Source organism: Salmo trutta, chromosome 14, assembly GCF_901001165.1.
Source record: "Salmo trutta chromosome 14, fSalTru1.1, whole genome shotgun sequence".
NCBI lineage: Eukaryota > Metazoa > Chordata > Actinopteri > Salmoniformes > Salmonidae > Salmo > Salmo trutta.
In genome coordinates, this window is record NC_042970.1 from 5924456 (window position 1) to 5951795 (window position 27340).

The following is a 27340-nucleotide window of genomic DNA, read 5'->3' on the forward strand; positions in this document are numbered from 1 at the left end:
TTAAGTAATTATCTTTTTGTTTTCTCATGAGTCGGTTGGGTCTAATTGTGTTTCTGTCCTGGGGCTCTGTGGGGTCTGGTTGTGTTTGTGAACAGAGCCCCAGGACAGCAACACAATTAGACCCAACCGACTCATGAGGAAACAAAAAGATAATTACTTGACACATTGGAAAGAATTTACAAAAAAACAGAACCAGCTTGCTTATGGGGCTCTTATTCAGGTCTCTCTCTCTCCTCTCTCTCTCTCTCTCCTCTCTCTCTCTCTCTCTCTCTCTCTCTCTCCTCTCTCTCTCTCTCTCTCTCTCTCTCTCTCATCTCTCTCTCTCTCTCTCTCTCTCTCTCTCTCTCTCTCTCATCTCCTCTCCTCTCTCTCTCTCCTCTCTCTCTCTCTCTCTCCTCTCTCTCCATCTCTCTCTCTCTCCATCTCTCTCTCTCTCCATCTCTCCCCCTCTCAGAGTTGCATTGGAGGAACAGTTCCAGTGTGTTCTGGGACCGGGGTGTGAGTGGGGGTTACCAGGCCCTGCTGCTGGATGAGGACCGTGGCTGGCTACTGGTCGGAGGAAGAGACCATGTCTACCTGCTGCACTCTAACAGTCTGGCTCTACCTACACGCACGGTCAGTACCTTACTATCTACCTGGTCAGTACCTTACTGTCTATCTGGTCAGTACCTTACTGTCTACCTGGTCAGTACCTTACTGTCTACCTGGTCAGTACCTTACTGTCTACCTGGTCAGTACCTTACTGTCTACCTGGTCAGTACCTTACTGTCTACCTGGTCAGTACCTTACTGTTTACCTGATCAGTACCTTACTGTCTACCTGGTCAGTACCTTACTATCTACCTGGTCAGTACCTTACTATCTACCTGGTCAGTACCTTACTGTCTACCTGGTCAGTACCTTACTATCTACCTGGTCAGTACCTTACTATCTACCTGGTCAGTACCTTACTGTCTACCTGGTCAGTACCTTACTGTCTACCTGGTCAGTACCTTACTATCTACCTGGTCAGTACCTTACTATCTACCTGGTCAGTACCTTACTGTCTACCTGGTCAGTACCTTACTGTCTACCTGGTCAGTACCTTACTATCTACCTGGTCAGTACCTTACTATCTACCTGTCAGTACCTTACTGTCTACCTGGTCAGTACCTTACTGTCTACCTGGTCAGTACCTTACTGTCTACCTGGTCAGTACCTTACTATCTACCTGGTCAGTACCTTACTATCTACCTGGTCAGTACCTTACTGTCTACCTGGTCAGTACCTTACTGTCTACCTGGTCAGTACCTTACTGTCTACCTGGTCAGTACCTTACTGTCTACCTGGTCAGTACCTTACTGTCTACCTGGTCAGTACCTTACTGTTTACCTGATCAGTACCTTACTGTCTACCTGGTCAGTACCTTACTATCTACCTGGTCAGTACCTTACTATCTACCTGGTCAGTACCTTACTGTCTACCTGGTCAGTACCTTACTATCTACCTGGTCAGTACCTTACTATCTACCTGGTCAGTACCTTACTGTCTACCTGGTCAGTACCTTACTATCTACCTGGTCAGTACCTTACTGTCTACCTGGTCAGTACCTTACTGTCTACCTGGTCAGTACCTTACTATCTACCTGGTCAGTACCTTACTATCTACCTGGTCAGTACCTTACTGTCTACCTGGTCAGTACCTTACTGTCTACCTGGTCAGTACCTTACTGTCTACCTGGTCAGTACCTTACTATCTACCTGGTCAGTACCTTACTATCTACCTGGTCAGTACCTTACTGTCTACCTGGTCAGTACCTTACTGTCTACCTGGTCAGTACCTTACTGTCTACCTGGTCAGGACCTTACTGTCTACCTGGTCAGTACCTTACTATCTACCTGGTCAGTACCTTACTGTCTACCTGGTCAGTACCTTACTATCTACCTGGTCAGTACCTTACTATCTACCTGGTCAGTACCTTACTGTCTACCTGGTCAGTACCTTACTGTCTACCTGGTCAATACCTTACTGTCTACCTGGTCAGTACCTTACTGTCTACCTGGTCAGTACCTTACTGTCTACCTGGTCAGTACCTTACTGTCTACCTGGTCAGGACCTTACTGTCTACCTGGTCAGGACCTTACTGTCTACCTGGTCAGTACCTTACTATCTACCTGGTAAGTACCTTACTGTCTACCTGGTCAGTACCTTACTGTCTACCTGGTCAGTACCTTACTGTCTACCTGGTCAGTACCTTACTGTCTACCTGGTCAGTACCTTACTGTCTACCTGGTCAGTACCTTACTGCCTACCTGGTCAGTACCTTACTGTCTACCTGGTCAGTACCTTACTATCTACCTGATCAGTACCTTACTGTCTACCTGGTCAGTACCTTACTGCCTACCTGGTCAGTACCTTACTGCCTACCTGGTCAGTACCTTACTGTCTACCTGGTCAGTACCTTACTATCTACCTGATCAGTACCTTACTGTCTACCTGGTCAGTACCTTACTGTCTACCTGGTCAGTACCTTACTGCCTACCTGGTCAGTACCTTACTGCCTACCTGGTCAGTACCTTACAATCTCTCTTTCACCCTTTAAAAAAAATAAGTTCCTCCTTAACTGTGTTGTTTTATCTCATTCCCATCAAAAACAAGAAGGAATTTCCTAAAATGCTGAAATCCATCTCTAAGCCAAGTGAAAACCCCTCCCTCCCTCTTTTAGATCTACTGGCCAGCTGCGACGGAACACGTTGAGCACTGCAGGCTGGCAGGGAAGAACTTGTCGGTAAGCAACAACAGCTTTCAAAGCCAGAGCAGCTTTTTTTAAAGCCCCTCCCCGTAGGGCTCCCATGGTCAAAAGTAGTGCACTCTGTAGGAAATAAAGGGAACCATTTGGGACTCATACATGGATTAATAACATGGTGTATTTTGCTGTTTAGGTGATCAGTAATCCTCTGGAAGGGAGAAAACAGGCACACTTATAGCATGTCATTTTGGACATGGCCAAGCACCCATCATAGTGTGTAATTGAAAACAAAGGCCTAAAGTTTGAGATTGTCTCCTTTATTTATGTTCTATTTGGGATATGTTTTAGGTTTATGAGACTCTCGGGAGACGGGTGGGTTCTCAACCCGTCCGTACTCGACATCTCATTTGCGTTAACGCCATCGATCACACCGACAGCGTCGTTTGCATTTTTGGGTACACCAGAAGTACATTCATTTTTGGGTACACCAGCAGTACATTCATTTTTGGGTACACCAGAAGTACATTCATTTTTGGGTACACCAGAAGTACATTCATTTTTGGGTACACCAGCAGTACATTCATTTTTAGGTACACCAGAAGTACATCCAGTTTTGGGTACACCAGAAGTACATTCATTTTTGGGTACACCAGAAGTACATTCATTTTTGGGTACACCAGAAGTACATTCATTTTTGGGTACACCAGAAGTACATTCATTTTTGGGTACACCAGAAGTACATTAATTCCCCAATGGAACGCTGCGTTTTCCCATGCAGCATTGCGTCGCAGAGGCAGTTGCAGCGTGTCCTGTGGTGGTGCGTTGGATTGACAGAATGTACGAGTCAAACTGTAGGCTGTAGACGGCTTGACAGAATGTATGAGTCAAACTGTAGGCTGTAGACGACTTGACAGAATGTATGAGTCAAACTGTAGGCTGTAGACGACTTGACAGAATGTACGAGTCAAACTGTAGGCTGTAGACGGCTTGACAGAATGTACGAGCCAAACTGTAGGCTGTAGACGACTTGACAGAATGTACGAGTCAAACTGTAGGCTGTAGACGACTTGACAGAATGTACGAGTCAAACTGTAGGCTGTAGACGACTTGACAGAATGTATGAGTCAAACTGTAGGCTGTAGACGACTTGACAGAATGTACGAGTCAAACTGTAGGCTGTAGACGACTTGACAGAATGTACGAGCCAAACTGTAGGCTGTAGACGGATTGACAGAATGTACGAGCCAAACTGTAGGCTGTAGACGACTTGACAGAATGTACGAGCCAAACTGTAGGCTGTAGACGGATTGACAGAATGTACGAGCCAAACTGTAGGCTGTAGACGGCTTGACAGAATGTACGAGCCAAACTGTAGGCTGTAGACGGCTTGACAGAATGTACGAGCCAAACTGTAGGCTGTAGACGACTTGACAGAATGTACGAGTCAAACTGTAGGCTGTAGACGGCTTGACAGAATGTACGAGTCAAACTGTAGGCTGTAGACGACTTGACAGAATGTTCGAGCCAAACTGTAGGCTGTAGACGACTTGACAGAATGTACGAGTCAAACTGTAGGCTGTAGACGACTTGACAGAATGTACGAGCCAAACTGTAGGCTGTAGACGGATTGACAGAATGTACGAGCCAAACTGTAGGCTGTAGACGGCTTGACAGAATGTACGAGTCAAACTGTAGGCTGTAGACGGCTTGACAGAATGTACGAGTCAAACTGTAGGCTGTAGACGGATTGACAGAATGTACGAGCCAAACTGTAGGCTGTAGACGACTTGACAGAAATGGTGGCAGAAGGTGAATGTTGGAACTGTTGTTTCATCCACATCCAGACGATGCTGCCGGTGTGATTAAACTGTAACACATTCAACCAACAACCAGAGGTGTCAAGTGATTCTACTCTGACTATGTTCAATATATTCTTAGTTCATTTCTTCATAAATAATTAGCCTTTAGGCAAAGTGTTAATCAGGTTGGTAGAAGAACGAGTACAGGGTTTAGAATGATCATGTTTCAACTTTGTTAAACTATGGCCGTAATGTATATGATATATAAGGTATATGTGTATATGTGTATGTGTGTAATGTATCTTTGCATTGAGTGTAAATCCTAATATTGTGTATTGTTTCAGACTGACTGCGCCAACTACGTGCGTCTCCTCCAGCCCTTCAATAAGACTCACGTGTACGTCTGTGGCACCGGGGCCTACCACCCACAATGCACCTACATAGACCTGGGACGCAGTATTGAGGTGAGAAGGTGGAAGGATGGAGACAGGCTCTGTTCCACTCTCTCTTACTAAACTAAACTCTGACTTGTCATCTGTCTTTTGTTGCCTTTGCCGGATCCCAGAGAGAGAGAGAGAGAGAGAGAGAGAGAGAGAGAGAGGGGAGAGGGGAGAGGGGAGAGGGGAGAGGAGAGAGGAGAGAGGAGAGAGGAGAGGAGGAGAGAGGAGAGGAGAGAGGAGAGAGGAGAGAGGAGAGAGGAGAGAGGAGAGAGGAGAGAGGAGGAGAGAGAGAGAGAGAGAGAGAGAGAGAGAGAGAGAGAGAGAGAGAGAGAGAGAGAGACTCAATCCGACTTTCTTTTTCCTAAAATACCATAAAAGCTTTATTGAGATGAACTGTCAACGGGTTTTATTGTTTGTGACGGTCGTTGTAAAACAGTAACAGTTGAAGAATCTGTCCATTCACCTTTCTGACAAAAACTCTGACTTGTCAACTCTCTCTCTTTCCTGTTGTTGTTGGCCTTGACCAATCCACAGGTGGTTGGTGAAAAGTAGACTAAACACTTGATGAAAGTTGACATGATGAAAATCCAGCTGTCTACACACAACACAGCTACTATGTTACAGATGTCAACCCATTGCTGTGTCATCTCCAAAAAAAATCACACAGCAGTTGCCTCTTTGACTTGCTCCTCTTGGCCTCTTCAGAGTTTTCTCTTCTCTTCTGTTTTTTTTTTTTTTTACGGCATATTGAGGCTCAGTGGAGGAGGCTTAATGAATGTTGCTGTGGAGATGGAACGATTACACTGTGGAGGTTGATATGGTTCTCTGTGGTTGAGGAGGGTTAATAATGATACTGTGGAGGTTAATAATGTTACTGTGGAGGTTAATAATGTTACTGTGGAGGTTAATAATGATACTGTGGAGGTTAATAATGTTACTGTGGAGGTTAATAATGTTACTGGGGAGGTTAATAATGTTACTGTGGAGGTTAATAATGTTACTGTGGAGGTTAATAATGATACTGTGGAGGTTGAGATGGTTCTCTGTGGTTGAGGAGGGTTAATAATGATACTGTGGAGGTTGAGATGGTTCTCTGTGGTTGAGGAGGGTTAATAATGATACTGTGCAGGTTGATATGGTTCTCTGTGGTTGAGGAGGGTTAATAATGATACTGTGGAGGTTGAGATGGTTCTCTGTGGTTGAGGAGGGTTAATAATGTTACTGTGGAGGTTGAGATGGTTCTCTGTGGTTGAGGAGGGTTAATAATGATACTGTGGAGGTTGAGATGGTTCTCTGTGGTTGAGGAGGGTTAATAATGTTACTGTGGAGGTTAATAATGTTACTGTGGAGGTTGAGATGGTTCTCTGTGGTCGAGGAGGGTTAATAATGTTACTGTGGAGGTTGAGATGGTTCTCTGTGTGTCCAAGGAGCCATCGTTCCGCCTGCTGAGCCATGCTGTGGAGTCTGGACGGGGGAAATGCCCCTTTAGTCCATGGGAGCCCTTCACCGCCAGGCTCACTGGTAAGTCATACATGTAATATAGTAAAATATGGAAATGAAATAGAAAATAGAGAATTGAAAATGACTTCCACAACTGTCAACGCTGACTGTGACACATGCTGTACCTTTACAACAACAAAAAACATGAAATTTGCAGTTTCACATGTTGATCTTACATTTCACATGTGAAACCCTATTTTATCATGTACGGTATTTAATTTAGCGTTCACATGTTAACACCACCTTTTCACATGTGAGGAGAATAACATGTTTTCACTTCACATGTGAATTGCAAGTTCACAGGTGAAAAACAATCACATGTGAAAACCCCATTTGCAGTTTCACATGTAAGAAAACTCCACAGGTGTAAATTTCACATTTGACATGTGGAATTGCAAGTTCACATGTGGTTGATGAAATAGTGTTATTCTCCTCACATGTGAAAAGGTGGTGATAACATGTTGCAGTAGTAATGTCTGTAATGCCAGTCCGTAAAAAGGTTACTTAGCCTACCTGACTGTAATAATTCAACTGTGTAAAAAATACAAATGAAAAGTCTTCCATTATTATTGCAGTGCTCCCTGGTGTTGCAATCACATACATGTATACTTAGCTCTACCAACAGGGAGAGACATATTTTACATTTTAGTCATTTAGCAGACGCTCTTATCCAGAGCGACTTACAGTAGTGAATGCATACATTTCATACATTTTTTTTTTTTTCCCCCATACTGGCCCCCCGTGAGAATCAAACCCACAACCCTGGCATTACAAACACCATGCTCTACCAACTGAGCTACAGGGAAGGCTATTCAGTGTGTTACTGCTGCAGGTGCACGTCTCTATTTTTCCTACGTTGGTCCGTGGAATTTTCAAAATCTAGAGATAACATGTTTAACACTAAACTGTGTTAAGTATTAATTGTATTGTAAATTAATTGTTGAAAAACTGGTGAGATTGTCTTCCCTATTTACATGAGTGTAGCCAAGCTAAGTAGCTAGCTAGATCACTTTTGTTTGCAAGTCAATAGCTAGGGTTCCATCCAATTAGTGACAGATTTTCATGCAAACATTCTGAAATTCGCATAAATAAAATATACGCATTTTCCCACAAGTGTTGTGTTTCCACAGAACGGACTTGTTACTGATCAGTGTGTAGTGAAGTAATGCACACAAAAATGTTCCTTTTTCGCTTAAATGTTCATGTACCGAATAAAAATCTAAAGATGAACTCTACTGATAACAGAAACTGATATGTTAAATAGCAAATTCTGCCTATTCTGGTTTTGGCATGTGCTCTTTAGCCAACAGCTCACAGATACAGTGCGGGAAGGCTGTGCCCGGGGTACTGTTGGTTAGTCTACATGATGAGAGTATTATGGATACGAGTGTGAATATTGTCTACATAATGAGATTATTATGGATACGTCAAGCATTGATCATCACGTCACCAGAATCAAACCCTCGATAATTATTGGAAAGATCCATCAAGCTCATCGTGTACTTTCACCACCCTGTGAAGTTCATCATAACTTATTTCCTCTGTAGCCTAATAAACTGCATGGTTTCCTGATGAGTCGTAGTGGGAGGACCCCACACCATGTCATCGCGTGACTCCAAGTTTACTTCGATATTTGCGCATAAAGGCGTTTCCACCGCCATTTCTCGCATAATTAATTTTACCGACACAAAAAGATCCCACGATATAGAACTAACAAATGATCTGTTTTGGTTCTAAAATGGTTTAATGGGTAAATACGAACCACGGCAATTATATATATTTTAGAAAGTTGCTAATTGCTAACCTCTAGCTAGCTTAGTGATAGGCGATAGCTAGTTTTCCATTTCGTCCTAGCTACTTATTTAAAAAATTCTGTTATTGTTAGCTAGCTGTCCATATAGTTTTGTTACATTTAATACACAGGCCTAAAAGGGATTTAAATGTATTTGAAAATGTGTGAATGTGTTTGCTTTTGGAATGAATAATGTTCTATAAAGAGATTATTTTGAATTAGGCCTGTCAGAGTTAATCAGTTAACTCGAGTTTGTCATTTTAGTGCACACATATTTTTTGTATCGTGATTAATCGTATTGTGTCACGACCTCCGCCAAAGTCGGTCCCTCTCCTTGTTCGTTCGGTGTTCGGCGGTCGACGTCACCGACCTGCTAGCCATCACTGATCCATTTTTCATTTTCCATTGGTTTTGTCTTCCTTCACACCTGGTTCCAATCCCATCAATTACATGTTGTGTATTTAACCCTCTGTTTCCCCTCATGTCCTTGTCGGAGATTGTTTTATTGTATGTTATGTGCAAGTCATGTGTCGGTGTGCGACGGGTTTTGTACCTACTTATATTATTTTTTGTATATTTTGGTTTTGGAGTTTTATGAGCACTTATTAAACGGCTCCGTTTATACCAAGTTCGTTTTCCTGTGCCTGACTTCCCTGCCACCAGCACACACCCATTACAGAATCTCCGACCATAACTATGGAGTCAGCAGGAGAGGGTACCCCGGCCATTGAGGTGGAGCAGCGCGTCCAGGAGCATGCAGTTATACTCTACCATCTTGGCGCCGCCATGGATCGTGTTGTCCAGAAAATGGACCGCTGGAAGAGAGACAGGGAGTTCTTCCAGCGCCTTCACCAGCACAACCGGGGTCTCCCCTGAGTGCCCCTTTCCCGCCTGAACCCAGTGGGATCCGTCTCTCCAGGAATACGACGGGAGGGCTGCGAACTGCCAGGGGTTCTTGTTGCAGTTATACCTCTATCTGGCCACCGTCCACCCGGCTCCATCGGACCGTGAGAGGGTGTCCGCACTCGTCTCATGCCTCACCGGGAAAGCCCTGGAGTGGGCCAACGCCGTGTGGAGAGAGGGAGATGCGGCGTTGGACCAGTTTGAGGAGTTCACCCGCCGTTTCCGGGCGGTCTTCGACCACCCGCCTGAGGGTAGAGCGGCAGGTGAACGCCTCTTCCATCTGAGGCAGGGGACGAGGAGCGCCCAGGAGTTCACCCTGGAGTTTAGGACCCTGGCTGCCAGCGCGGGATGGAACAACAGGGCCCTGATCAACCATTACCGCTGCAGTCTGCGCGAGGACATCCGGCGGGAGCTGGCCTGCAGAGACACCAACCTCACGTTTGACCAGCTGGTGGACCTGTCCATCCGGCTGGACAACCTGCTGCCTACTCGCGGACGTTCACATCGGGGTCTGGTGGTTCCATCCCCTCGCACCCCCTCTCCTGAACCTATGGAGCTGGGAGGGGCGGTGCGCAGGGAGACCGGAGGGGGTTCACGCTCGTGTAACATCTGTGGCCGCAGAGGTCACACTGCTGGTTGGTGCCGGGTTGGTTCCTCTGGGAAGCGAGGCAGCAGGCAAGGCACTCTGGCATCACCCCAGGTGAGCCGGCACCACTCTCACCCAGAGTCCTCTGTTGTTCATATGTTTGTGTCTGTCACGTTCCCTGAGTTTTCCCCGCATTCCCAGCATAAGGCGCTCGTCGATTCAGTCGCGGCTGGAAATTTTATTGATAGAGCTTTAGCGTATAGTTTAGGGATCCCCATCGTTCCCGTGGATGTGCCCTTCCCCGTTCGCGCCTTAGATAGTCGACCATTAGGGTCAGGGTTGATTAGGAATGTCACCGCGCCTTTGGGCATGGTGACGCAGGGGGGTCACAAGGAGAGAATTAGTCTCTTCCTCATTGACTCTCCTGTGTTTCCCGTAGTGCTGGGCCTACCCTGGTTAGCCTGTCATGACCCCACTGTTTCTTGGCCACAGAGAGCTCACACGGGGTGGTCACGAGAGTGCTCAGGGAGGTGTTTAGGGGTTTCCGTTGGTGCTACTACGGTGGAGAGTCCAGACCAGGTCTCCACCGTGCGCATTCCCCCTGAATATGCCGATTTGGCTCACGCCTTCTCCAAAAAGAAGGCGACTCAATTGCCACCTCATCGACGGGGTGATTGTGCGATAGACCTCCTGGTAGATGCTGCACTTCCCAGGAGTCACGTGTATCCCCTCTCACAGGCGGAGACGGAGGCTATGGACACATATGTCTCCGAATCCCTGCGTCAGGGGTACATTCGGTCCTCCACTTCTCGAGTTTCTTTTTTGTGAAGAAGAAGGGAGGTCTGCGCCCGTGTATTGACTATCGGGGTCTGAATCAGATCACTGCGAGGTACAGTTACCCGCTACCGCTCATAGCCACAGCAATAGAGTCAATGCACGGGGCGCACTTCTTCACCAAACTAGATCTCAGGAGCGCTTACAACCTGGTGCGTATCCGGGAGGGAGACGAGTGGAAGACGGCATTTAATACCACCTCTGGGCACTATGAGTACCTCGTCATGCCGTACGGGTTGATGAATGCGCCATCAGTCTTCCAAGCCTTTGTAGACGAGATTTTCAGGGACCTGCATGGGCAGGGTGTAGTGGTGTATATTGATGACATTTTGATATACTCCGCTACACGCGCTGAGCATGTGTCCCTGGTGCACAGGGTGCTTGGTCGACTGTTGGAGCACTGCCACCGACACGCATCCATTACATATTGTCTGAAAGCGTTAAAGATACACTGAAAATATCCAAAATACATAATCTATACAGCTTTAAACAACAAAGCGATGTCAAAACAAGTTGATGTTGAGGTTAAAGAAAGTGAGCTTTATCAATTTACCAGATTTATTTTCTAACTGTTACTTTGGACAAAATCAAGCTCAATTACAGCTCTTACTTCATAAAATTCTGAATTTGCAATTATTCGTGATTACTCACAGCATATCCTGAGATTATATCGACAACATTTAAAAAAAACATTTCACAGGCCTATTTTTGAACAGTCAGTATTCTGGACAATGAAAGAAAAACCAGTGTTGACCCTCTTGATCTAATGGACTGTCACAGGGGTTGTTGAATGGAGACCGAGGCACAGTGTGCATAATGCTCATTCTTTGTATTTAATGAAATACACTTTAACAACAAAACAACAAAAACGACCAACAACAGTCCCGTCAGGTACACTAGACTAAACGGAGAACAACCACCCACAAAACCACATGAAAAACAGGCTGCCTAAGTATGGCTTCCAATCAGAGACAACGATAGACAGTTGCCTCTGATTGGAAACCATACCTGTACCTGCGGGACAGGTACAGAAAATGCCAACATAGAATGAAACTCTAGACAACCCACATAGAAAACAGAAAACCCAAAACACATAGACAAAACACCGCCCTGTCACGCCCCTGACCAATCTACTAGGGAAAAATGACCTCATACCAGGGTCAGGACGTGACATGGACAAGACGTTGGAAACCCAGGTTCTAAACCTGCCCGTTTGCAAAAGCACACGTGGAACTTAGAATATCACATGTGAAATGTTGAGAAACCATGTGTCTGAGTCATGTGACAAATGTTTCTTCTTTTTCTTACACATTATTATTATTATTTTTTTCTTTATGTGATTTGTTCATACATGTGCCCGAAAACCACCGTTTTTCGTACATGTTTTAAAAAATAATTTAATTTTTTTTTTTTTGTAAGGGCATATTCGGTATACATGTTGCTCATGCAGGAATTAAACCCACCCTACCAGTCTTGAGAACAATTATGAGACTCTTCAGAAATAGTCTGACCAGGAAGGGAACCAGGAAGGGAACCAGGAAGGGAACCAGGAAGGGAGCCAGGAAGGGAGCCAGGAAGGGAACCAGGAAGGGAGCCAGGAAGGGAACCAGGAAGGGAGCCAGGAAGGGAACCAGGAAGGGAACCAGGAAGGGAACGAGTGAACAACATGATTTAGTTGTCATCGCGTAGTTTTGACGTCAATCCCAGCGGACCTCAGTACAAAAAACATATGATTCATAATTACAGGCTGCTCTGTGCTTTTCTAGGATTGTGATGCAAGATCCAAAAGCATCAGCTGAATTCAATACTCACACAGGCTATATATTTACCAGTATATACAAAATATACTGTCAAAAATATATGACAGACAATATATTTCATAACAATATATTTTGAACATGTTTGTCTGTTGCATTAGGATATAACTGCACACTGAGTACTGAGTTTCCGAAATAATGAAACCATTCCTAATTACTCTTAGCCTCGTAAACCAGACTGATTGCTGTGTTCAGCCATTTACTTCAGTTTTGAAAAATACATTATAAAGATGTAATAGAGATAAACTCAGCAAAAAAAGAAACGTCCCTTTTTCAGGACCCTGTCTTTCAAAGATAATTTGTTAAAATCCAAATAACTTCACAGATCTTCATTGTAAAAGGTTTAAACACTGTTTCCCATGCTTGTTCAATGAACCATAAACAATTAATGAACATGCACCTGTGGAACGGTTGTTAAGACACTAACAGCTTACAGACGGTAGGCAATTAAGGTCACAGTTATGAACACTTAGGACACTTAAGAGGCCTTTCTACTGACTCTGAAAAAAAGAAAGAAAGAAAGATGCCCAGGGTCCCTGCTCATCTGCGTTAACGTGCTTTAGGCAGGCTGTAAGGAGGCATGAGGAACACAGATGTGGCCAGGGCAATAAATTGCAATGTTCGTACTGTGAGACGCCTAAGACAGCGTTGCAGGGAGACAGGACGGACAGCTGATCGTCCTCACAGTGGCAGACCATGTGTAACAATACCCGCACAGGATCGGTACATCCGAACATCACACCTGTGGGACAGGTACAGGATGGGAACAACAACTGCCCGAGTTACACCAGGAACGCCCACCCCTCCATCAGTGCTCAGACAGTCTGCAACAGGCTGAAAGATGCTGGACTGAGGGCTTGTAGGCCTGTTGTAAGGAAGGTCCTCACCAGACATCACCGGCAACAACGTTTCCTATGGGCACAAACCCACTGTTGCTGGAGCAGACAGGACTGGCTAAAAGTGCTCTTCACTGATGAGTCGCGGTTTTGTCTCACCAGGGTTGATGGTCGGATTCATGTTTATCGATGAAGGAATGAGCGTTACACCGAGGCCTGTACTCTGAAGCGGGATCGATTTGGAGGTGGAGGGTCCGTCATGGTCTGGGGCGGTGTGTCACAGAATCATCAGACTGAGCTTGTTGTCATTGCAGGCAATCTCAATGCTGTGCGTTACAGGGAAGACATCCTCCTCCCTCATGTGGTACCCTTCCTGCAGGCTCATCCTGACATGACCCTCCAGCATGACAATGACAATGCCACCAGCCATACTGCTCGTTCTGTGCGTGATTTCCTGCAAGACAGGAATTTCAGTGTTCTGCCATGGCCAGAGAAGAGCCCGGATCTCAATCCCATTGAGGACGTCTGGGACCGGTTGGATCGGAGGGTGAGGGCTAGGGCCATTCCCCCCAGAAATGTCCGGGAACTTGCAGGTGCCTTGGTGGAAGTGTGGGGTAACATCTCACAGCAAGAACTGGCAAATCTGGTGCAGTCCATGAGGAGGAGATGCACTGCAGGACTTAACGCAGCTGGTGGCCACACCAGATACTGACTGTTACTTTTGATTTGACCCCCCCCCTTTGTTCAGGGACACATTATTCAATTTCTGTTAGTCACATGTCTGTGGAACGTGTTCAGTTTATGTCTCAGTTTTTGAATCTTGTTATGTTCATACAAATATTTACACAAAATAAACGCAGTTGACAGTGAGAGGACCTTTTTTTTTTATTAGTATTTATGTATTTGTGTTTTCTTACGTCACCGTCTAGATGGAGATTTGTATGCCGGGACATCAGTGGATTTCATGGGCACCAACGCAGCTATATTCCGTACCTCTGTGCACAGCAGCAAACAACACTATATACGCACTGAGGCCTACCAGGACCATTGGCTCAATGGTGAGACGGACAGACAGCTGTACTACGTACCCTCTATGCACAGCAGCAACCAGCACTATATACGCACTGAGAGAACCTCCAAGACTGCAGTGAATTAATGAGTAGAAGTTTAAGTCCTCATCGGGATATCCTTTGTTTCCCTCCACGCAGAGCCAGAGTTTGTGGGTTCCTTCTCTATCCCAGATACACACAGTGTGGACGATGACAAAGTCTACATCTTCTTCAAGGAGACAGCTGTAGAGTCCAGCCAGTGGGACAAGAGGGTTTACAGCAGAGTGGCACGCGTCTGCAAGGTGAGGGGGGATGATAGGACGACATGGAGAACAGATACTGTAGTAACTTTAGCCTAACACCTAGCCACCTCACCTTGAGGTTTCAGACCTCTTGGCGTAACGGTTAAGGTGTTGGCTTGACAGTCGCTGGTTTAAGTCCCTGTTGGGACTACTGTACATATCCCGGATATGGAGAACAGATATATACTGTAGGGTTTTCAGACCTCTTGGCGTAACGGTTGGGGCTACCCCCCCGAATTCGCTACAATATTATCACAAATGGCTTAATGGAAGATCCTACAGTAATAGATCCTACAGTTATAGATCCTACAGTTATAGATCCTACAGTAACAGCAGATCCTACAGTAATAGATCCTACAGTAACAGCAGATCCTACAGTTATAGATCCTACAGTAATAGATCCTACAGTAACAGCAGATCCTACAGTAATAGATCCTACAGTAATAGATCCTACAGTAACAGCAGATCCTACAGTAAAAGATCCTACAGTTATAGATCCTACAGTAACAGCAGATCCTACAGTTATAGATCCTACAGTAACAGCAGATCCTACAGTAATAGATCCTACAGTAATAGATCCTACAGTAATAGATCCTACAGTTATAAATCGTACAGTTATAAATCCTACAGTAACAGCAGATCCTACAGTAATAGATCCTACAGTTATAGATCCTACAGTAACAGCAGATCATACAGTAATAGATCCTACAGTAACAATAGATCCTACAGTAATAGATCCTGCAGTAATAGATCCTGCAGTAATAGATCCTACAGTAATAGATCCTACAGTAACAGATTCTACAGTAACAATAGATTCTACAGTAACAGATCCTACAGTAACAGCAGATCCTACAGTAACAGAAGAGCCTACAGTAACAGAAGAGCCTACAGTAATATATTCTACAGTAACAGCAGATCCTACAGTAATATATTCTACAGTAACAGCAGCTCCTACAGTAACATATCCTACAGTAACAGCAGAGATTACTGTAATAGATCCTACAGTAATATATCCTACAGTAACAGCAGAGCCTACAGTAATATATTCTACAGTAACAGCAGAACCTACCGTAACAGCAGATCCTACAGTAACAACAGCAGATCCTACAGTAACAACAGCAGATCCAACAGTAACAGCAGATCCTACAGTAACAACAGCAGATCCTACAGTAACAGCAGAGCCTACAGTAATATATTCTACAGTAACAGCAGATCCTACAGTAATATATTCTACAGTAATAGCAGATCTTACAGTAATATATTATACAGTAACAGCAGATCCTACAGTAACAGCAGATCCTACAGTAATATATTCAACAGTAACAGCAGATCCTACAGTGACTGATTTGACTGATATTAGTGAGACTAAAAGCACCTAATTGAAAGTGATCTAGATGTTGGTTTCATGTCCGATCTCCTCCTCTGTGCGTCCCGTTAGAATGACGTTGGAGGGAAGAGGAGTCTGACTAACCGTTGGAGTACCTTCCTCAAGGCCCGTCTGGTGTGTTCTGTACCAGGACCTGCTGGACTGGACACACAGTTTGACGAGCTAGGTATGTTTTTAATTATACATACTGCCCGGCTGAGTTGATGTTTAATGTACCAACAAATGAGTGTACTCTGTTTGGCTGCAAGGTTTCACTTTCTAATTTTGATTGCCAACATTTCAGGCGAATTACCAATGCCTACTTTTTTTTTCTCAATGATCTCTGTTTCGACGATCTCTGTTTCAATGATCTCTGTTTCGACGATCTCTGTTTCAATGATCTCTGTTTCAATGATTTCTGTTTCGACGATCTCTGTTTCAATGATCTCTGTTTCGACGATCTCTGTTTCAATGATCTCTGTTTCAATGATTTCTGTTTCGACGATCTCCGTTTCGACGATCTCCGTATCGACGATCTCTGTTTCGATGATCTCCGTTTCGATGATCTCCGTTTCCCCACTGTGTGTGTGTTTCAGAGGATGTCTTCATGCTGGAGACCAAAGACTCCCAGAACCCCATCGTCTATGGAGTGTTCTCCACCTCCAGGTGAGTTTGGGTTTTTAAACCCAACAAAACACGTTGGAGATTATGATTCAAAATTACAGAGTATGGTTGAATAAGACAAATGTGTTGAATGATTCGATAACTGAATATTTGGTCTAACTAGAAAAGTACACTCAGAACCAGCCTTTTCATCTTCTCAGTGAGAAACACCCAAAAAGACAATAGAAAGTTGAGAGGATGTTAAAAGGATGTTTTCCTCTTCCTACACGTGTACACTCCCACCACCGGTAAGCACACACTCCTTCCCAGTGCTGCAGTGACCCCCAGGGGTCAGGGGTTATACAGGGGTCAGGGTTGTAGAGGCTCGGCTGGTTGTGTTATTGTAACCCACTGGATCCATGTTAACACTCACTTCCCTTCTCCACCCTCCTCTCTCAACTCTCTCTCTTCTCCACTCTCCTCTTTCTCTCTCTTCTCCACCCTCCTCTCTCCTCTCTCTGTTCTCCACCTCCTCTCTCCACTCTCTCTCTCTTCTCCACCCCTCCTTCTCAACTCTCTCTCTCTTCTCCACCCTCCTCTCTCAACTCCCCTCTTCTCCACCCTCCTCTTCCTCTCTCTCTTCTCCACCCTCCTCTCTCCTCTCTCTCTCTCTCACCCCTCCTCTCTCTCAAACTCTCTCTCTCTCTTCTCCATCCTCCTCTCTCAACTCCCCTCTTTCTCCACCCTCCCTCTTCCTCTCTCTCTTCTCCACCCTCCTCTCTCTCAACTCTCTCTCTTTCTTCTCCACCCTCCTCTCTCTCAACTCCCTCTCTTCTCTACCCTCCTCCTCTCTCCTCTCTCTCTAACCCCACCCTCCTCTCTCTCTAACCCCACCCTCCTCTCTCTCTCTCTCTCTCTAACTCCACCCTCCTCTCTCCTCTCTCTTCTCCACCCTCCTCTCTCTCAACTCTCTCAACTCCCTCTCTTCTCCACCCTCCTCTCTCCTCTCTCTCTCTTCTCCACCCTCCTCTCTCTCTCTTCTCCACCCTCCTCTCTCCTCTCTCTCTCTTCTCCACCCTCCTCTCTCCTCTCTCTCTTTTCTCCACCCTCCTCTCTCTCTCTTCTCCACCCTCCTCTGTCCTCTCTCTCTTCTCCATCCTCCTCTCTCAACTCTTTCTCTCTTCTCCACCCTCCTCTCTCTCAACGCTCTCTCTTCTCCACCCTCCTCTCTCCTCTCTCTTCTCCACCCTCCTCTCTCAACTCTTTCTCTCTTCTCCACCCTCCTCTCTCTCAACGCTCTCTCTTCTCCACCCTCCTCTCTCCTCTCTCTCTTCTCCACCCTCCTCTCTCTCTCTTCACCACTCTCTCCTCTCTCTCTCTCTCTCTCTCTTCTCTCTCTCTCTCTCTCTCTCTCTCTCTCTCTCTCTCTCTCTCTCCTCTCTCTCTCTCTCTCTCTCTCTCCTCTCTCTCTCTCTCTCTCTCTCTCTCTCTCTCTCCTCTCTCTCTCTCTCTCTCTCTCTCTCTCTCTCTCTCTCTCTCTCTCTCTCTCTCTCTCTCTCTCTCTCTCTCTCTCTCTCTCTCTCTCTCTCTCTCTCTTCTCCACTCTCCTCTAACCCCCCCCCTCCCTTAGTTCTGTATTCAGAGGGTCAGCAGTGTGTGTCTACTCCATGGCCTCTATCAGGGCAGCCTTCAACGGTTCCGTTCGCCCATAAGGAAGGGCCCGACTACCGCTGGGTGGAGTACAAGGGGAGGATCCCATATCCACGACCTGGCACTGTGAGTTCTCAGTAGGGACTATCTGAGGGTTTGTTTAAAGAAGTGACAGACAGACAGACAGATGGACGGATGGATGGATAGATAGGGAAGCAGTGTCAAACAGACAGGAAGAGAGACAGACAGACAGACAGACAGACAGACAGACAGACAGACAGACAGACAGACAGACAGACAGACAGACAGACAGACAGACAGACAGACAGACAGACAGACAGACAGACAGACAGACAGACAGTCCTGTGTGGCTCAGTTGGTAGAGTATGGCGTTTGAAACAGCAGGATCATGGATTTGATTCCCGCTGGTGTCACCAAAAATGTATGTACCTACTAATGTAAGTCGCTCTGAATAAAAATGTAAACAGCTTATGTACAGAAAAGATAAACAGACAGATTGGCAGGCAGGCAGGCAGACAGACAGACAGACAGACAGACAGACAGACAGACAGACAGACAGACAGACAGACAGACAGACAGACAGACAGGACAGACAGACAGACAGACAGACAGACAGACAGACAGACGTGTTGATTAAGATGATAGAGCTGTTGGAAGTTAACTGCTGGCAGGTTGTCTTAACACCTCAGTTATGAGTTCTCCTGGGAAATCTGTAACTTGTCAGCCAAAGACTTCAGGGAATGTATAATATGTTTTAGTGCTCTGTCTGAAGTGGCATGCTGAGCTGTTATTATAGACTCCCTCCCCATGTTAGAGAACACTACAGGCAGGGGAGCGGCTCCTTGAATGTGCTAGATTACCACACACACACACACACACACACACACACACACACACACACACACACACACACACACACACACACACACACACACACACACACACACACAGTTCCTTGAATGTATTTGATTATCGCTAGGGTCAGGGATGTCAGTGTTTTGTGGTTACATGATTAAAATGTAACCCGCTTCATATCGTCCTGTTTAGTTACGACCCCTGATTATAGTCACTGAACAGCTTCCTGTTTAGTTACGACCCCTGATTATAGTCACTGAACAGCTTCCTGTTTAGTTACGACCCCTGATTAGAGTCACTGAACAGCTTCCTGTTTAGTTACGACCCCTGATTATAGTCACTGAACAGCTACACATCGTCCGGTTTAGTTACGACCCCTGATTAGAGTCACTGAACAGCTTCCTGTTTAGTTACAACCCCTGATTATAGTCACTGAACAGCTTCCTGTTTAGTTACGACCCCTGATTTGAGTCACTGAACAGCTTCCTGTTTAGTTACGACCCCTGATTTGAGTCACTGAACAGCCCACAGAGATATAGAGTAATAGCAGCCACATTTAAAAGGAAATAAACATAGTCCAATTGAGGTTCTTTTGCCATGTTTAAACACTTGAATTTTTTTTCATTTAACCAGGCAAGTCAGTTAGGAACAAATTCTTATTTACAATGACGGCCTACCGGGAAACAGTGCCTTGTTCAGGGGCAGAACGACAGATTTTTATCTTGTCAGCTCAGGGATTCGATCCGGCAACCTTTCGGTTACGGGCCCAACACACTTACCACTAGGCTACCTGCCGCCCATAATTCCACAATGGTACTCATGCTTGTCATATCCAGCACTAAGGCCTACACTCTCTACATCACTATAATGCTTTCAGTATGATAGGTGGGAAATTACATCATCTCTGATAACTTAAAGACCCAATGCTGTCAAAAACTAGATGCGTCTGTGTTTTATATACGTAGACTGAGTGATCAAAACATTAGGAACACGTTCCACAGGGATGCTGGCCCATGTTGACTCCAATGCTTCCCCACAGTTGTGTTGAGTTTGCTGGATGTCCTTTGGGCGTGGGACCATTCTTGATACACACGGGAAAAACCCAGCAGCGTTGCAGTTCTTGACACAAACCGGTGCGCCTGGCACCTACTACCATACCATGTCCCAAAGGCACTTAAATATTTTGTCTTGCCCGTTCACCCTCTGAATGGCACACATATACAATCCATGTCTCAATTTATCTCGAGGCTTAAATATCCTACTTTAACCTGTCTCCTCACCTTCATCTACACTGATTGAAGTGGATTTGACAGGTGACATCAATAAGGGATCATAACTGATCACCTGGATTCACCTGGTCAGTCTATGTCATGGAAAGAGCAGGTGTTTCTAATATGTTGTACACTCAGTGTATATTTCTACACTATGAGGTTGGAATAATACTGTGAAAATTAGATAAAGAACTGTTGGAAAATACTTCCTGAAATCTGTTGTCATGGGAGGGAGTTTTGGCCTTCCCTGGTGACATCACCATGGGGTAAATTATACTGAACAAAAAATATAAAACGCAACATGTAAAGTGTTGGTCCCATGTTTCATGAGCTGAAATAAAAGATCCCAGGAATATTCCACCAGCACAAAAAGCTTAATTTTCTCAAATTTCGTGCACAAATTTGTTTACATCCCTGTTTGTGAGCATTTCTCCTTTGCCAAGATAATCCATCCACCTGACAGGTGTGGCATATCAAGAAGCTGATTAAACAGCATGATCATACACAGGTGCACCTTGTGCTGGGGACAATAAAAACCCACTCTAAAATGTGCAGTTTTGTCACACAACACAATGACATGGATGTCTCAAGTTTTGAGGGAGCGTGCACTTGGCACGCTGACTGCGGGAATGTTCCACCAGAGCTGTTGACAGAGAACTGAATGTTAATTTCTCTACCATAAGCCGCCTCCAACGTTGTTTTAGAGAATTTGACAGTACATCCAACCAGCCTCACATCCGCAAACCCACGTGTAACCACGCCAGCCCAGGACCTCCACATCTGGCTTCTTCACCTGCGGGATCGTCTGAGACCAGCCACCTGGACAGCTGATGAACTGAGGAGGTATTTCTGTTTGTAATAAAACCCATCTGTGGGGAAAAACTCATTTTGATTGCCTGGCCCTGGCTCCCCAGTGGTGAGCCCTCCCAGGCCCACCCATGGCTGCACCCTGCCCAGTCATGTGATAGCCATAGATTTGGGCCTAATGAATTAATTTAAATTGACTGGTTTCCTTATATGAACTGTAACTCAGTAAAATCATTGAAATTATTGCATGTTGTGTTTTATATTTTTGTTTAGTAAAGTTAATAGACCAATAAGAGAGTTCCAAACCTCTCTGCCAATAACAGTAAATATTCAGTTTTCCCCTCCTCACTCAACCACTCCCAGACAGTCCTAGATAAATTCTTGTTTGAGAAATTGTTCTTTGCTAAGCAGTTTTTTCTTTGTTTTCAATTAAAATGGTCAAAAAGAATCACAGTAAGGTACTTAAATTGTTACCCGGAAATGATTTGATATTGAGATAAAAATGTCTGCATTGGACCTGCCTGTTGAGGCCACGGGTTAGCAATGAACCCTGAGACGGGATTGCTAGCAAGGCTGGAAATTCAAAACATCAAAATCTAATAATTTCAATTTCTCAAACAATCAACTATTTTACACCATTTAAAAGATAAACATCTCCTTAATCTAACCACATTGTTCGATTTTCAAAGAGGCTTTACGGCAAAAGCATAAAGTTAGATTATGTTAGGACAGTACATAGCCACAAAAGTACAAACATCCATTTTCAATTCAAGGTCAGGCGTCACCAAAAGCAGAAACCAGCTAAAATTATGCACCAACATTTGACAATCTCCATCAGATGACACTCCTAGGACATTATGTTATACAATACATGCATTTTTTGTTCCATCAAGTTCATATTTATATCCAAAAACCGCATTTACAGTAGCGGTGAAATTCAGATTTTTTTTCTTCTCTGAAATGCTTCCGGTGAACAACGTTACAATTTTCAAAATTACTATTCGAAAACATTGGTAAATTATAATATTGTCATTCAAATAATTATAGTTTAACATTTCGTAAATGCTACTGTCTTGCCAGATTTCAAAATAACTTTACTGGGAAATCACAAGTTGCAATAAACCGGGTGCTGTGCTAAGAACAATAGGGTAGGCTAAACATGTTAGCATCATCTTGTAACCATGTAATATCAATAATACTATTGTCAATAATCCATTACCTTTGATTATCTTCATCCATTGGCACTTCCAGGAATCCCAGGTCCACAACAAATGTGGTTTCTTTTGACAAAGTTCATAATTGATGTCCAAATAACTCCAAGTTGTTCCATGTTGTTAGCGCTTCGGTGGCTACTAAAAAGTAGCGCGGGGGGGGGGTGTGAAAGTCACGGCGAAAAGTTTAAAAAAGTTACAAAAATAATCTATTTACGTTCGTTCAAACATGTCTAACGTTGTTTAGCATCAATCTTTAGAGCCATTTTTAACGTGAAACATCAGTAATGTTTTCAACCCGACCTCACCTGTGTTTTTGAAAAATGTCTCGTTGTCTCATGATTGCGCAGGTGCAGACCATAATGGAAGTGACGACATCCCAGGGACGTCAACTTCACTGCATTCTTATTTGCTCTCTGTTCATCATAGAAGCTTCAAACAACTTTATAAAGATCGCTGACATCTAGTGGAAGCCGTAGGAGTTGCGAAATGAATCCTTTCTCACTGTGGTATCTATAAAACAATGACTCCAAAAAAATAGTACAGCCACAAAATTCTTTTTTTCTCTCAGGTTTTCTCAGGTTTTTGCCTGCCATATGAGTTGTGAAATACTTACAGACACCATTCAAACAGTTTTAGAAAATTCAGAGTGTTTTCTATCCAAATCTGGTAATAAATATGCATATCCTAGCTTCTGAGTTGGTGTAGGTGGCAGTTAAAATGGGCACATATTTTTTCCAAAATTCTCAATACTGCCCCCGTAGCCCGTAGAGGTTTTAAGAGTAGCTAAATTGCCTACAACTGATGACGAAAGCCCATCCCACAATGCACCTCGGATTCAGTCTTTTTACGATTATTACATGTCACGCTGTCACCAAATTAAAATCTTGATATCAATTTAGCCAGATTGTACGATTTGTTTCAGGTTCCGTCAACTGCAGCGGGGTATTGATCTGCCTCCCTCTATGCTTTATGCACAAATTAATTGAGTTCGGAAAATCTGAAAGTGTGTATCTTAGAAATAGTTTTCACATACAAATTCATATGTCCTAACTCAGAATGTAAATAGCCTTACCCAAAAAATAACATGGTCGCTGTGGTAGAACGTTTATTTTGATTGGCATTTTGAGTCCCGTCAGGAAGCCTGATTTCAGATGTGAATATGTAAACAAGAGTATTAGGGAAATCGTTCTTCTTGGCACATTATGTAAACGTTTAAATATAACTATTGTATGAATCTGACTATTAACAATAATCATATTATTGTGCGCATACTTCGTTCCGGTGTTGTTCCGAAACTCTTCCCCCTGCCAGATTTCTGCCCTTCACTCCGTTGTCAGTTTTAGCCTACACTTCACTGATCTTAGTAGCAGAAACCATTTTTGTCTGCGGTTTTCGGTTTGGCTATTTGTTTCAAGTGTATGTGGCGGGTTCAGTTTGTATGGCGCCCTGGGCGAACCCCCCTTCTCGGCAAGAATGTATGCATTCACTACTGTAAGTCGCTCTGGATAAGAGCGTCTGATAAATGACTAAAATGTAAGACGCTGTCCTGGGCGGCTGCTCATGTCGCTCTACCTCTATGTTTAATATAACACACATACATTAATTTTTAATTTCGGTTGCCTATCCTGACGTGAAGTTTGTTTATAGAAAAGTATTTGACTCTGATGTGTGCCGCAGAAAGTATTTGACTCTAGCCACAAAATTAAGGAATTAGAAGGGGGGTCTAATTCTGGCAGGGGGAGATTTCCGGCACAACACCGGCCGTGTTCCTATTGGTCAGGTCGCCGGGATCTGCTGGTAAAACCAGCCACTCTATATGATAAAGGCTCAACATGTCTGACATTGTTTGAACTTTACCGGCGCCTACTACAGCACGTAGTGGTACTTCATTGAAAGATCTACACCCTGTCACACTGAACGAGCCAAGATGTCCGACAATGGACATTTTGTCTAGGACGGCAAAATTGTGCATAAAGTGCCTAAAACCGTTGTTCACTTCTGTTACTGCCCCTGCCTTACATGCCTGTCATGTAAAGTCGTGGCCAAAAGTTTTGAGAATGACACAAATATTAATTTTCACAAAGTCTGCTGCCTCAGTTTGTATGATGGCAATTTGCATATACTCCAGAATGTTACGAAGAGTGATCAGATGAATTGCAGTTAATTGCAAAGTCCCTCTTTGCCGTGCAAATTGAGGTCTAAGTGTTGACGAGGACAAGGCTGGAGATCACTCTGTCATGCTGATTGAGTTCGAATAACAGACTGGAAGCTTCAAAAGGAGGGTGGTGCTTGGAATCATTGTTCTTCCTCTGTCAATCATGGTTACCTGCAAGGAACACGTGCCGTCATCATTGCTTGCACAAAAAGGGCTTCACAGGCAAGGATATTGCTGCCAGTGAGATTGCACCTAAATCAACCATTTATCGGATCATCAAGAACTTCAAGGAGAGCGGTTCAATGATGTGAAGAATGCTTCAGGGCGCCCAAAGAAAGTCCCAGCAAGCGCCAGGACCGTCTCCTAAGTTGATTCAACTGCGAGATCAGGGCACCACCAGTACAGAGCTTGCTCAGGAATGAAGCAGGCAGGTGCATCTGCACGCACGTGAGGCGAAGACTTTGGAGGATTGCCTGGTGTCAAGAAGGGCAGCAAAGAGAAGCCCACTTCTCTCTAGGAAAACCATCAGGGACAGACTGATATTCTGCAAAAGGTACAGGGATTGGACTGCTGAGGACTGGGGTAAAGTCATTTTCTCTGATGAATCCCCTTTCCGATTGTTTGGGGAATCCGGAAAAAAGCTTGTCCGAGAAGACAAGGTGAGCGCTACCATCAGTCTTGTGTCATGCCACAGTAAAGCATCCTGAGACCATTCATGTGTGGGTTGCTTCTCAGCCAAGGGAGTGGGCTCACTCACAATTTTGCCTAAGAACACAGCCGTGAATTAGGAATGGTACCAACACATCCTCTGAGAGCAACTTCTCCCAACCATCCAGGAACAATTTGGTGATGAACAATGCCTTTTCCAGCATGATGGAGCACCTTGCCATAAGGCAGAAGTGATAGCTAAGTGGCTCGGGGAACAAAACATCGATATTTTGGGTCCATGGCCAGGAACTCCCCAGACCTTAATCCCATTGAGAACTTGTGGTCAATCCTCAAGAGGTGGGTGGACAAACAAAAACCTGCAAATTCTGACTAACTCCAAGCACTGATTATGCAAGAATGGGCTGCCGTCAGTCAGGATGTGGCCCAGAAGTTAATTGACAGCATGCCAGGGCGGATTGCGGCGGTCTTGAAAAAGAAGGGTCACACTGCAAACATTGACTCTTTGCATCAACTTCATGTAATTGTCAATAAAAGCCTTTGACACTTATTAAATGCTTTGTAATTATACATCAGTATTCCATAGTAACATCTGACAAAAATATCTAAAGACACTGAGTCTGCAAACTTTGTGAAAATTGATATTTGTGTCATTCTTAAAACTTTGGCCACAACTGAAGTTTTGATCAAACGTTCAATAATAGCAACAGACATTTAGCGTCACGCTTGCATAGTTTAAGCGGCAATCAGCAATTGAAACAATAACAAAGCCTCTTTTCCCGGGACAAAGCTGAGGGACGGGGCCGGAGAAATGTAACCACTATCAAATTCGTAGACAGAGCTTTTGACCATGGACCTGACCATAAAATAAAACATTTTAATTTAAAAGGGATACTTCGGGATTTTGGCAATGAAGCCCATTTATCTTCTTCCCCAGAGTCAGATGAACCAAGGATTCTATTTGTATGTCTCTGCATCCACTATGAAGGAAGTTAGAGGTAATTTTGCGAACCAATGCTAATGTTTGTCTATGGAGATTGCACGGCTGTGTGCTCGATTTTTATACACCTGTCAGCAACGGGTGAAGCTGAAATAGCCGAATCCACTAATTTGAAGGGGTGTCCACAATATTTTGTATATATAGATGTATCATTAATTACTAAGTAAAAAAAATAATAATAATAATAATAATAAAAAATGGATGTAAGAAACTGCAATTTGCCCCCTTTAATAAATGATATCACATGGTCTAAATAAATAACACTTGATGTGTTCTGTATGTCCTCTTACCCAGTGTCCCAGTGTGACCTACGACCCCCTCCACAAGTCTACACGTGACTTCCCTGATGACTTAGTGAGTTTCATGAGGGGTCATCATCTGATGTGGGAACCCATCCTACCCGTCAACCGCCGCCCGGTCTTTACCCTTGTCAATGTATCCTACACCCTACGAGAGGTTGGTGGTGGATAGGGTGGAAGCTGCGGATGGACAGTATGATGTACTACACCTGGGCACAGGTAAGAGAGTAATACTTATACTGTATAGTATGCAGCTATCAGTAAAATAGTAATAATTATAGTGTATACAGCTATCAGTAAGATGTGCCCTGCACCCTACGCAGGGTAGTAAACGTGCCCTACAGCCTACGCAGGGTGGTAGTGGATGCAGAGGAGGGACAGTATAATGTCCTCTATCTAGGAACAGATACCATTACAGTATAATGTCCTCTATCTAGGAACAGATACCATTACAGTATAATGTCTATCTAGGAACAGATACATTACAGTATAATGTCCTCTATCTAGGAACAGATACCATTACAGTATAATGTCCTCTATCTAGGAACAGATACCATTACAGTATAATGTCCTCTATCTAGGAACAGATACCATTACAGTATAATGTCCTCTATCTAGGAACAGATACCAGATACCATTACAGTATAATGTCCTCTATCTAGGAACAGATACCATTACAGTATAATGTCCTCTATCTAGGAACAGATACCAGATACCATTACAGTATAATGTCCTCTATCTAGGACCAGATACCATTACAGTATAATGTCCTCTATCTAGGACCAGATACCATTACAGTATAATGTCCTCTATCTAGGAACAGATACCATTACAGTATAATGTCCTCT

At 44.3% G+C, this 27340-nt stretch overlaps 1 protein-coding gene across 1 annotated transcript; it reads left to right on the forward strand.

Moving 5' to 3' along the window:
* Window positions 1-454: 454 nt before the first annotated feature.
* LOC115207175 (semaphorin-3D-like) lies at window positions 455-26820 on the forward strand (the record flags this gene model as incomplete). The annotated part of the gene is given in 13 exon segments (XM_029774159.1): window positions 455-615; window positions 2704-2766; window positions 4871-4990; window positions 6394-6487; window positions 14164-14292; window positions 14443-14585; window positions 16024-16138; window positions 16548-16617; window positions 18185-18251; window positions 18253-18330; window positions 26488-26637; window positions 26639-26711; window positions 26816-26820. Coding segments are annotated over 13 exon segments (1268 nt in total), but the record flags the coding sequence as incomplete, so codon positions are not given.
* Between the last annotated feature and the right edge of the window lie 520 nt (window positions 26821-27340).